Source organism: Lagopus muta, chromosome 2 (genome assembly GCF_023343835.1).
Source record: "Lagopus muta isolate bLagMut1 chromosome 2, bLagMut1 primary, whole genome shotgun sequence".
NCBI lineage: Eukaryota > Metazoa > Chordata > Aves > Galliformes > Phasianidae > Lagopus > Lagopus muta.
The window spans coordinates 49,743,764-49,757,420 of NC_064434.1; the positions used below are offsets into that span (position 1 = coordinate 49,743,764).

At 34.2% G+C, this 13,657-nt stretch overlaps 1 protein-coding gene across 11 annotated transcripts in view; it reads right to left on the reverse strand.

Annotated features, from left to right (window-relative positions):
* TRDN (triadin) overlaps window positions 1-13,657 on the reverse strand; it is a 208,688-nt gene that overhangs the window by 131,205 nt on the left and 63,826 nt on the right. For 10 of the 11 annotated variants that reach the window (XM_048937079.1, XM_048937077.1, XM_048937080.1 and 7 more), the window contains 5 exons: window positions 9,886-9,945; window positions 7,383-7,433; window positions 5,853-5,912; window positions 3,675-3,734; window positions 2,570-2,764 (listed from right to left, as the gene is read on the reverse strand). In XM_048937079.1, the coding sequence (XP_048793036.1) occupies window positions 2,570-2,764; window positions 3,675-3,734; window positions 5,853-5,912; window positions 7,383-7,433; window positions 9,886-9,945 (426 nt within the window). The remainder of the gene's footprint in view (window positions 1-2,569; window positions 2,765-3,674; window positions 3,735-5,852; window positions 5,913-7,382; window positions 7,434-9,885; window positions 9,946-13,657) is intronic. The other variant, XM_048937085.1, reaches the window with a different exon arrangement.

The window sequence follows — 13,657 nt, forward strand, 5'->3', positions numbered from 1 at the left end:
TATGATACAGGCATAGCCTGGGGACTTAGCAGTTCACACAGTTCCCTTGATACTAAAATAATATTTTTTTAATGATAGTAATACAAACAAGGATCAAAATAGACATTTTTTTTCTGTGATAAATATAAAAACATTATTTTTCTGAATAAACATAAAATAGTAATAATAGTTTTAACCACACCTGGAAAGAAAGAATTTGTATTAATCTTCTTTTAGTAACTCAACTCCTGAAAAATGGGACTTGTAAAGAAAACTGAAGGCAAAATTCTAAACTGAACAACACAAATAGTATTTCTACTATATATGAAATAATAAGGTGCACAGTAACATTCTATTAAAGTCCAATTCTGCCAACTGGCAAAGACTGAAACATTGGGAATTTTAAATGAGTACGATTCTCCAAACAACACTTCATGGCTAAAAATTAATTTCAATTTAAACTCTCCTGCTCAAATGAGAATTTCACGATAGTTTTAACCTTGTAAGTCTATCATGGTGATACAGATTTTCACCTGATGATTGAAAGTTCATCTCAATGTTTGGAGCTAAATTCTTATTAATAAAAACAGTCACAGGTATTCCTTTGTCACTTGACCTCATCAGATTTACCTGGGAAACAGACTATCTTTTTTAATTTTAATTTCATTGAGGACTGATATAACAGTGGGAGCATCATAACAACTCCTATTTATGTTTACTGCAATTCTTTTTACAGTCTTCAGGAAATGCTGGCTAAACCACTCCCTTGAACAAGGAAAAGTAAGGATTGCAAGATCAGGGAACATTGGTTAAAGCATTTTAAATTAAAAATTATGATCATCATGGGCCACAGTGAGTCTGAAATGTAGATCTGAATTTTCTGAGAGTATCTGGTTGGATAGCAGCAGTTTGCGGTGAAAGGAACAGAAGTGAAAGAGGCAGCATTCACTGAATGTGTGTGACTCTATCTCCAGTGATAAGGACATTTTAAGAGACTCCTTTCTTTCTATGCTCCAGCTGTTCATTTCCACTTCCACCTGCTGTGGTTCAGTGCACAGTCCCTGGGGTCACAATCTAAAGCAGACTTACAAAGTGATATGTTAATCTTTGATGTTAAAACTGATCCTTTTCCTAATTTTTATCAGTTAAAAGAAAAAAACAAACAAACCACACCCCTCCTCTATCTATTTCACATCCATCTATTTCTCTCTTTGATCCCAACTCACTTTAAACACGTTTTCTATCAAGGGAATAAAGTGCCTCATCTGCACAACTGTTGCTTTTTGAGAGCTTTAACCTGAACAGTACAAAGTGAATTCCACTGTTTACCAAAACTTTGTCATAGCAAACAAAAACACATCCCAATGGCAACTCAACAGTTTGCTGGACTTTTCCATTCATCAGAACGTTATGAATGATGCTGCTTTGATTTTATACCTCAAGGGCTGCAGTATTTCAAGTGAAAACCGGAATTAACTAAAATACATTTATTTGTATAAATTGTATAAAATAATGCTCTCCCAATATACTACACATGTCAGAAAGGGGCTTTGTCTCAAAAACTCCCCTTTCAGATTTCTAGAAATACATAATTTAAACAACCCCTACGGCGTCCAGAACTTATGAGTATGACGTTCTTGGAGGATTTGCCCCTTTAGATTCAGACATTCAGATAAGGATAGCTGTGTAGCAATAGCTGTTTTGATGCTCAGCCATAATAATTTATTTGTGGTTATCAGTTGAAATGATCAGATAGGTGTGCTGTGCAATGCAGAGCTAACTCTACTAATGTCAGAATAGTCCTGTGGCTGCTGTGGCAGTTCTTACAGAAAGTCAGCTTCTACTTCATACATACAAAGTTGAATCTAATTTACTAGAATAGTTAGAGGTTTATCAAGAGACAGAGCATTCATAGTGACTTGGGAGTGCAACATCTGAGGCTGACTGAGAAAGAGGAGCATATAACTAACAGCTGCATTTTGTGTTGATGCATGTTGATTCCTTATTTTATAATTTAATTTCTTCCTTTCATCAAGGAAATGGCATTTCTTTCCTTTTTAGGAGAAATTTGGAATGCAATCATATCAAATAACATCAAGCAGGCATATAATTATGTCATACAGTACATGGCAATGTCTCACATACTCTGATGCAATACAAATGATTACACATTCTTTCATTTGCTGCTACTTTTATAATTGTTAATGAGGACATGGAGATAGAGAAAATAAACAGAATTTCCAACAGATTTTTGGGCAGTTGGTATTTTCCAAAGTAAATTTTGTAAAAAAAAATAACATTCTACTGAGCAAATCCATGAAGACTCCAGCCTACTGGGGACATTGGTCCTTGGTAAAGGAGGATTCAAACTAAAAATGAATCTTTAGCCATGAAAAAACAGTTATTTGCATTAAACTTATTTTATTCTTGATAGTTTCCATCTAACAACCTGAGATTCAGCTGGAATTTGTTTTGCTCTTTTCTTTTTCATGGGTGGATTTTGGTCCTTGCCAGTTCTAACTTCCTTCTTTCTCCTTTATTTCTACTACTTTTTTAAGATCTTCGTCTGTTTCCTCCTCATACTGTTTACCTTTCTTTTCCGATTTAGTAAGAGGCTGAAGAGCTTTCTCCTCCTTGAATTTCGGTTTGGCCTTTATTAACCCAACTTCTGTTGTTTTAGTCTCTGTCTGCTTGATCTTCTCGGTCATCTTTGCTTCTCCTTTTCCATCCTTCACTTCCTTTTTAACTTTTATTTCCACTTTGGTGTGCTTTACTTTCTTCTCCTCTGCAAGTAATCAAGTCAAAATTTCAGTGTCATTCTTTTCCCCAAAAATAATAATAACATTTTATCTTGTGTTGTGTGGTTATTAATGAATATTTTTCATCAACATATTGTTTAGATCTGATGAAAACTATAATTCCTCAAAGCCAAACAGGTTTAGACAGAAATATTATATGTGAACATTTTTTTGTTTTTATGGGTTTTTTTTTGTTTGTTTGTTTTTTTAATGGTTATTGTAGCTTTTTTGGATAGGTTTAGGTTTCTGATCAAGGAGTCTTGTGTTTTTGAATCCTTCTTTGACCACATTCCCACATTTGTTCTGAGACAGGACTATTCATAATGTGCCCTGCAGCAGAGTGAAGGGGTTTCCAAATATCTTACATACCTTACAGTGGTCTTTCAGTATATAAGGACGGAGAGTGACACTTGGGCAGATAATGATAGGTCAAAAAGGAATGGTTTTAAACTAACAGAGGAGAGGCTTAGGTTATATGTTAGAAGGAAATTGTTTATTCGTAGAGTCATGTGGAACTGGCACAGCTTGTCCGGAGAAGCTGTAGGTGCACCATTCCTGGAGATGTTCAAGACCAGGTTGGATGGGGCCCTGGGCAGACTAATATAGTGGGTGGCAAATTTGCCCATCACAAGAGATTTGAAACTAGATGATATTTGAGATCCCTACCAACCCAACACTCCTTGATTCTTTGGATTTCAGTCATTGAAATTTCAACAGGTTCAAATGGTTTATGCATAGAACTAACCTCTGGTTGCTCTTAAGAAGTTTTAATTCATTCAAATTTTAGTGTAACGTAGATGATTTTTCATATATATTCTATTCTCTACTGCAATTAAATAAAGTTTATAAATTTTGAAGTAAATTGTAGTTAAAAAAAAATTATGAATAAATAAATACCTTTGGGAGGAGGTTTCTTTTCAGTTCTTTCATGTCTTTCAAGTTTGTGTTTCTGAATTACTAGAAATGAGTACAGTTGTATATTAGGAAAATTTTAAAAACAAGCAAACAAACAAACAAACAAACAAATGAGAAAACTTGTTAAAATTTGAAATTTTAAAATTTGAAAAAATTGTTAAAACACAACAGCTTTCCTGAAAGTTTCACATTTCTTTACAACTCATGTTTGTTTGTTTGTTTTGTAAAATTCTTCTTTTTTCTCAGGTTCACTAGGTTGAAAAGCTTCAAAATACCTACTGAGAATCACCTAAGCAGAGGACATTGCAATTACACAGAAATGAAGATTTTTACAGAATGTTTGTATTGTATATTCCAAATGTCATAAACTTGCTCTGCACAAGCTCTGAGTAAACATAGGCTTATTCTGCCTGTGCTCAAGCCAACAGTAATCTGTGTGACTACACTAGTCTCATTATTCTGACAGAAAAAGGGGTTTCTTAACTTGGATTTGCTGTGAACACAGCCACAAGGTTGGTGCTCACTTCAGAGCTATATCTGAGAGAGTTTATGTCTGCACAAGGAAGTACATGTACATGATGGATGTCCCAGAAAGGCAGTCAAAATGCTATGAAGTGACTTCTATCTTTCCTTGTATTTGCTGTCCAGATACGTTGCTGGATACAAAATAGGCTTGACAGTTAATTACCCCTCTTGCAAATGATACTACTCTAACTGAATTTCAGCTTGGAATTGCTATCTATATGTCCTACGACTGATATTTTTCTTTATTTCTATTTCTATTTCTATTTTTAAGTTCACGCTTAGAAGATCTCTTTGATTATAACTTATATTTGTCATGCTTTTATGACTTTTGGTTATCAGTATTCCTCATCATAACATCATGTAGTGCACTGGGAGTTAAAGAGTTAATGCTCCAGTTCCAGGTACCTGTCCAGAAGAGAAGAACTACATACCCGAGGACTTTGCATTCAGAGAGGGGATATAAGCCCTGGTAGATAACTTGACCTGTCCTTTTTTCGGCTCTCTCTCGTCCCTGCTGCTTGTCCTGACTGTGTGTCTCACCTCTGCACTATGTTGAGGCCTTTCCACCTTTCGGACGCTCTCTCTCATTATATTTGATTAGTTAGTTTCAGTTCTAATTATATTGTATCGTAGTGTGTTATCTTCCTTTCCAATACCATATGTATTAAAGTAGTTTGTTTCTTCTCAGATCGTTGCCACTGTTTTTAATGATTTGGGGTCCCCTTTCTTCCCCTTTCCAGAAGTGTAGATTCATGAACCCCTCTACCCTACTGGTCATGGAACTGGGCTGAACCAGCCTGTAAAACCATTGACAATATTACTGAAATTTTCTGGAATACTTAACAGTGTTTGAAGAGCTCTTTTTTATTGGGCATAGAAAAAAATTCTCACAACAGGGGAAGCAGCTGCAAGTCTTTTCTGGAATATTTGTTCCCTGAAGTTAGCCTGGACTTGAGCATCCTCATTTCCCCATAACTGTTATTTTTCAGTCTTTAAAGTCTTTATGTCATTACAGTTTCTCTCTCTTCACTGCCACCTAAAGTTTTAACATTTGAGTCTCTATTCTCTGGACAGAGTAAAATCACACCTAATTATTTTGTGTTTCCCATTATCATCAGATTGCCATAAAAATTATCAAATTCCATAAAAGGCTGATACTAAGATACATTGTATTGTATTTTTTTTTTGTGGTTTGACTGAATAAAATTAAGCAAAGACTAGAATCTAACTTCACTGTAGAAATATCTGGTTCTTTCAAAAAAAAAAAACCACAACAAAACAACACTTAAGATAATTAAGAAAGTTTAAGAGCAAAAAAATTCAAATACCAAGCAATAATAAATATTTGTCTTGAAAAATGAGAGCATGGGAAAAGCTGATTGTATTTTTAAATCCCCCAGACTGATTAGGGGGGGGATCTGTGCATCTAAACAAGAGAACTAAACAAGAAATATACACTGTAGACTTCACTTAGAGGATGATTAAGATCTGCTCAAGTAAAAGTGAGAGCTGCCACAGACTGTACTATGGGGACTAAAACAGTTTTAAACATTGCATCTCATCTTCACATGTTCCCCAAATACACAAGTGATAAAAATCTAAAATTGTACACTATTCAATAATAATTATTGTTACCTTTAGAAGGTGCTTTTTTTTCATGCTTTTCTGGCTTTTCAGATTTCTCTCTGTGGATCGCTAAAAATAAGTAAGAGCAATATTAACTGATGTTAAAAAAGAGAAGTTTTGCAAATGGGTGAGAAAAAGAAGAGGATTAAGAACAATCTAGGCACCATGACCAGAAAGACTAAATCAGCTGCAGCTGTCTGCTGATGGTGTCAAAACATACAACCAGAATTGTCAAAGATTCATGTAGTACCTTTGAGGTTTGTCATTGGCTGGGAGAAGAAGGGACTTTCTAGCACAACTGTAATCCAATGACAGAAAGTAGCCAGGGGTTGTGCATATTTTTGTTTATTTTTTTTTTTGGTAATGGTATACTTTGGTTCTTTCTTATTTTTGAGCTTTCTTGGTTATTACTTTGTTGGGTATTTCTTTCTGAAGGACTTTCTGATCTCCACATAATAACTAACAGTTTTTTCAGCCATGAATGATTGAACACTATAATTAATTACAAATCTAATTGCAGTGGCATTATAAGTAATGCTCTTTGGGGCTTCTTGTTTGCTTTTAATTTCCACTTCACAAATTGAAATAAAGTACACTAAAGTGACAAGTTTTCTGGTTAAAATACACCTGATTGTGCAGTAGTCATTTAGTGGTGCATATTTTGAAATATTTTCCACCGTGGGATCTGACTTTGTAATTTTTTGTTAGTTTATGTTTATACAGTAACCTATTCACAGGTGCCCAGAACTGATATCTATACACATTCTTACTCACTGACAAACCCTACAAGGACCAGATGTGTGAAAACATTCAGCTAGTTGTTTGACTTTGGCATATGAGTTTATACTGAGAACACAGAAATGTATGCGTGAGCATTGTTATTTATCTTCCAGGCTTGTGGCGATGTTTCACATGAAAGTTAGAATTCTTGACGATAAAATAAATACTAGATATCATTTTTTTTGCAAGTAAATGCTTAAAATATCAGTTCTGGTCATTTCAATGACTATGAAATAAGTCTAGTCAGTACTGTAATTAAAATGTTTGTTTATTGCTATTTTCTTGTTTGTGTATTTATTACCCACATGGCTTGCTTCATTACATTTGTTTACGTTTTCTCTTTTGATGTTAGAGATTTTTCTGGATTGCCATATTTTCTTAGAAACCATATGTACTGTGAATGCTGGAAATACTCAGAGATTACTGAGAAATTATAGTAAACCAGAGTATAAAATATATTATCTCTCTCTAAAAAAAGAAAAGGAAAAAAAAAAAAAACCAAACAACCAACAATACACACACACACAAAAAGAAAAAAACAAGACAAAAAAACCAACCTAAGTAAAACAGAAAAAGCAAACAAAAAACATGCATGAGGTATGCAACATTCTTGTCAGTCCATTTACCTTACACAGCTTCATGATTTCTACTAAAAGTTCTATCATATTTTTTCCATTTGCAAAGATACATGTAAAGAAGTGAAGTGGAAAATTATTCCTGGGTTGCCACAAAATATGAACCTTAACATTAAATCTTTACCTGTATGCCTCTCCCTTTTTTCAGGTTTTTCTGATCTGTCTTTGTGTGTCACTAGAAAAGAAGAAAAGTTTTCATATAAAATGTTGAACAAGAAACTTAAGAATAAAAAGTAATTATTCCAAGTTAAGTCATTTGAGATGAAATGACAAGTTGTGTTATTAATGTGTTACCCTATGCATATCTGCACAGCACACACCATACACGGTTATTATTAGGCAACAGTAGCTAAGTCACTGCTTCCAAATCATAGTTACATTCCCCAACTGTTTTCTACAGTATGAACAACTTTTGCAACTGTCTGTTCCTGAAGACTGTTTTTCAGAAAGCTGTCAAGGACAAAGACAGAGCTCATAGTAAATGCTGCTCCCTGCACTAGAAGCAGTACATCATATGGACCCCTCCATTTTCTGTCAGGCAAAGTCCCATAAAACTCTGGAATCAATCTTGGAGCATTAGAGTGCCACATGCACAAATGGCACTTCTGTCACATGCCAGCTGGCTTGGGATGGATAACTAGCAATGGATATGGATAGCTAGTAATAGATATGGATAGCTAGTAACACTAGCTGAGATCACCTGCTGACAAATGATGATCCCAAAGCCATAATTAGCTGCCCAGTATGTGCAAAGACAAAACTAACTTTTTGACAGTGCAAACTGCATTGTGATATTCAGTCAATCATGTAATATTTCCCACTCACCTTAGAATTTCAAACAGCAATTTTCAAGACAATGGAAAATAAGCATGAGGATTTAAGAGCACTTCAGAAAAATCAGCCATGAAACTGCAGGCTGGTTTTAATTATATCTCCTGTGGGGATTTCATCCCACTCAAGTAAAATTCTTTGGCCAAACATGAGCAAATAAGGAAGATCTTTAACAGTAGCTTGAATTTCATATGTGACTGGAAAAAAAAAGAAGAACAGAGAACACTCGCTCTCATGTTTTTTTAGCAGTACAGCAATGGAATACCTCAGAGTGAGTTCCTGACATACCTGACTGAGTCATTTTTAAGGGCAGCTATTTATTCTCTGTGTCATTAGATAACTTTTCTTTTTCTCTTTAAACTAAGGAGAAATTAATTAGAAATTAGACTAGAATGCTGTTTACTATCTCCATATGCTAATCTTGAAAAGAGAATGTATGAAAAGTAGAAAAATATGGGGATTCAGTGAAAATTTTGTGTTCCTCCAGGCATTCTAAAAAAAAAAAAAAAGAGCCTTAGAAAGACACATACCTACAGTCATAATTTTAATATAAAATGTACCAACTAGACCAATCTTCCTTATTACAGCGAATGCAGAATATTTCTATCCACAGTAGCATTATTGGAGTAATTGTAGCACTGGTTCACTAGATAAAACTGTGAAATCATAAAAACTGGGAGAAGCCTTAAAAATCCTTATTCTTCTTCATTTGTTCAGGTTCTACGAACATTTTTCCCTGCCCTTAGAAATATTTTAAAACATTAAATTCTTCTCATTCAAAGGAAATCAAAGCATTTCTCTTTTTTTCAAAAAAAAAAAATAAAAAAAATAGAAGTCAATGGTACATTCATGTTGTAATATGAGACATGATAGTCTTTGATCTGTCATTTTGCCAAATCTCAGATAAAATGTTCTTTTTTTACAACTATTCCATTTTCTAGTAATAAATATTCACTCTAATAAACACCTGAAGTTATGTGCCTGTCATTAATCTCTAGTTAGACTTTCTAACTCTTGAAATTTGAATTATTTATATAAAATGGAAAAGCTCCAATTGGAGACAACTAGAGAGATCTAGTCAAGCAGAAATTTTAGAAAGTACATATTCACTTTTGTTGTGAGAGTTGTCTTCTTTTTCTGAAATAAATTAGCAGTGCCTAGATCTTATTAGTCTTTCCGTATTTTGGATGATTCCTTATGGCCATACACCTATTTGCTCTTCTAAAATGAGTTTTTTCCTCCAGTCTGACGCTTCATTAATCAAGGTTTTATGTAAAAGTCATGTTCACAGAAGCCTTGTAGTGTTTTGACAAGTAGGCAGGTTTCGACAAAATACTGGCATTCACTAACAGCAAATCAACACATTCTCTCTAATGCTCTCCCTTTATTACCTCCAAAACGAGTTTAGGGAAAAAAAATTATTAAAGGAAGTCCTCATGTTGTGTTTATGTTGTGATTTAGGCACTACATTTTGCTCAGAATTATGCCTAAAGAAAAATATTTTTCTTGGATTTATTCAATAAGAATAAAAGGCACCTGTTTATGCTTTGGGCATATTTTACATAAGTAAATAATACAGTAAAAACTTATTAATTTATGAATATAATTTTAGATTTTCTGCAGAGTGCTGAATCCAAAGTGTCTTTAAAATCCTCATTCTCTTTCCACCAGGCTTTTACAGAACCTTCTCCACTCTTAAACACAATTGGGATTTACAGAAAGGCCTAGGGGTCAACAAATCTGGCAGTTTTGAGACTTTGATAAAAAGAAAAAAAGATCAAGTGTTAAATACATACCTTTCAGATGTTCCTTCCTTTCATTTCTTTCTTGTTTTTGAGGCTTTTCTCTGTGAATTACTAGAAATATAAAAACAGAAAATTACATGGTAAGTCTGTAGTCTCCTGGTATTATGTACGCATTTTATTCCGCAAAAGTAATTGAAGAAAATTTTTGTAAAAACAAAAAATGAATTTTATCTCTGAGTAACAGACACTGGATCTTGTATAGATCTTCTCAGTGTCAATATTTTATTCCAGGAGCAAGAGAAATGCTTTGTCTTTGAGTGAGTCTTCAGATTTTGGATCACGATTTGGCAACAAATATAATTATTCAACAACTTTCAGATTTGTTTTAATTCCATTACATAAGCACAGTGGCTCTAAGATTTCTGATGGAGGAAATTATTTTCAGTTCTTGACAGAAATGCTTTCTATTATTATCAATAAATGGCTAGCATACTGCTTTCCATGCTCTCTTTATTTTTAGATGTTACTTCAGCCACAAGATGGATTAATAGGAATACATCTCTTTTAATAAAAAACTAATTTCAGAAGGAACAGCTGTTGAAAGCAATCAGGTACACGTCCAGCTAGAAGCAGGCAAATTTGTATCCTTATGGACTCTACTGACCATTTAACTTTTGGACCGTGTTTATGGACAGGGTTGTGTAATACACAACAATTCAGATAAATATATTCCTTGTCAAACTCCACTTTTGAAAGACTAGAGCTTTTGCCAGTTTCAGTGGGGAATTATTTTCTTTGCAATACTTAAGATTTTGTACTCAAGTAAACCACAGAAAACATAACCCTGGTTAGAAGACAACTGTGAGTTTTATACACAAACATAGTAATATTTTTGCATACACTCGTTTCACCAGTTTGGCAGCAAATGTAATTTAATAGGGGTGCAAACATATTTTTTCTTGGTTAAATATTTCCTCATTAAAATATAGGTTCATGTCTTTAGGAAAAATCATTCCAAACTTCACTAATTTCATTATGTCTTTGCATGTGTTTGCTTTACTGAAATACATGTGCTGTCATAATAGGTAAATAATTGCTGATAACAATTAGCAGTACAGTAGAAACAAACTACAAGGAAATTTTTCAAAGCCTTTAAGGAATGCGGACAGCTAATTTACACTAAAAACCAGGCTGTGAAGAACACAGCAGCAATATGCTACTGCATGAAGGACAGGATGACTCATTCAATTACTTTAGGACATCTAATACCATACCAAAGAAAAACACTTTTTCCTTATATCCAGAAGGCCTTAGGCTGTGAATTTTTGCAGAAATTGTAGCATGCTGTTACATCTTATATCTATACTAGCAAGTGAAACCACTGTGCAAAATACTTCAAGCCAGCATGTCGTCAATTTTGGATGGGACAGGTAAAAAATTTTGAAAAAGCTCTGTGATAGTCAGTGGTATTTGGTAGTTAAATGTGAACTTTTGATTCCCTCTCCAAATGCTTATATATTCAAATTTGCATATAATCCTGGAACCTCGTCGTAAACAACACTTCATCACCTACACGTCTTTGCCAGATTTATTTACCTAGACATATACTTTCTTTTTTGCAAATGGCTTAACATACACCATTTCTCGAGCCCTCAAAGATTAAATGGGAGAATTATGTTAGGATTAGAAATAAGCCAAGTTGGCCATATGGTGAAGTTTCTGAGAAACAAACTAGAGTTAATAAAATATTTTTGTATATATAACAAACATGACAAACTATATAAAATCATTTTTAAATCAGTTAAGTCAGGCACTCTTCAGCTGAAAAATGCTGAATCTAGAGCTGCCCATTCTACTTTAATTCAGTATTTTATTTGGTTTATGTCACACTTTGCAATTAAAATATCACATATTTTGTTTCTCTCAATAGGATACTGGATTCACCTGGAAAACAAAAATAAGAATGAAATATGTCTTTGTAATAAATGTCTATGCTGAAATTTTCGCACAACTTAAATAAATTTGCTTGGACTTCCTTGCAAATATAAAAAATAAAAACAAACAAATAAAAAAAACCCAAACACATAAGCTCAGAATGGACTGGTATTAGCACTGAAAAAAATACAATGCCCCAGCATAGTGCTCACTAACCTAGATTTTGGAAATTGCTGACACATTTTTACACGAGTTTGAATGAAAATTCAGCCTGAGGCAAAAAACCAAGCAAGAAAAAATTTATCCTCAATGACTGAAGTATGGTAAATTTATAAATAAACTAAAATAGGAGCTTATAATGGAAAATTTTACAGCAATTTAACAATGTATTCTGAGTTTAATCACATAAGAATCTTGCTATTTATTTCACTCAAAATTTAAAGCAAGAAGTGTAGCATATATGTGGGTTTTCCAAATTTAAATCATCTAACATTATATTTGATTTAGCACCAAATGGAAAACATAGTAAAAGGAAATTAGATTGTTTTTCTTAATTAGAATGTCTGAGACAGTATTGGATAACATCTCTGACCTCAGAAAAAATAAGTGCAAAAAGAAGAGATGAGGAGGAACTGATTCCACACTTAAGCTAAATAAAAATAGTTTCCAGCTGAGTAAGTCTTTGTCCACTGCTTAGTATAAGGCTAAAAGTGATGAGTGGAATGAGCACAAAGTGGAGATTGCTTGTTCCAGCTAACTAAGTGCTTGTCCGCAGAGCAGCACTCACAAAAGTTAAGATAAATGGACTCATACAATGAAGTTACAATGCATTAGTCAGAGAGCATTAAATCTCTGTGTAGACGCTTTCATTCAGAAGCCAAGTAACCTTAGATGGCTCTAACATTATCCTTTTTGAAGAAATCCTCAATTTAAAGTTAGGTTTAATTGCAGCAGTCAGAGGTTGTTATCATCATCTGAACTGAGGTTCAGTTTTACCAACTACTGATGCTGATAAAATATCTGCAGTGTGAGTTTTACCCCAGGCTGTTCTCAACCCATATATAGAGAGAGGTGTCCCTGCCTATATCAGGGTGATTGGAACTAGATAATCTTAAAGGTCCCTTCCAATCCAAGCCATTCTATGATTCTGTGAAATGTAAAAATAATATTTTCAAGACCAGATTGGAGAGAGCTTTGGGCAACCTTGTCTAGTGAAGTGTTTCCATGCCTACTGCAGGGAGATTGGAGCTAGATGTTTGTATGGGGCTGCTGAATCATGGCCTGAACCTCTGATTGATCACCTGAGGTGAGCAATGAGTCAGCCATGGGAGCACAGGGGAAGGCAATTCACCTGTGCTGCAGGAAGAGGTGGAGCCTGGTTGCACATCTCTTAGACCCATTTAAGAACTGACTGCCAGGGGGGGGAAGGATCTCTTCTGGAGATCTACTCCATGGGAGTTTATTATGTGAGTCCAGAATAGGGTGAGTGTTCTCTATTCCTTACTCTAGTGTCATAATTGCATCAGATATACTCCTGGATATACTATACCATCTGTATATTCATTGATTGGGCCTGGTTATTGAAGGACACTTTCATCCCAAAATATTCTGTGATTCTATGAAATATTAGAAACAAAAAAAATTGTCCTGTGTTTCAGTGCAGCATATAATTAAAACAGCATTATAAGATTGCGAAAAGAGACTTAACTGATGACACGTCAGTGTCTTTCTTTCTGCAATCTTATAACATTTTTGTGATTATCTTTGCCACAGTAACATTCCTCCATGTAAAGCAAAGCATTTCTCTATAGACAGTGCTGTACACAACAGTCTGTTTTGGTCAAGGCTGCAGTTTCATCTGTATTTTTAGAATACAAGTTTTGAAAAG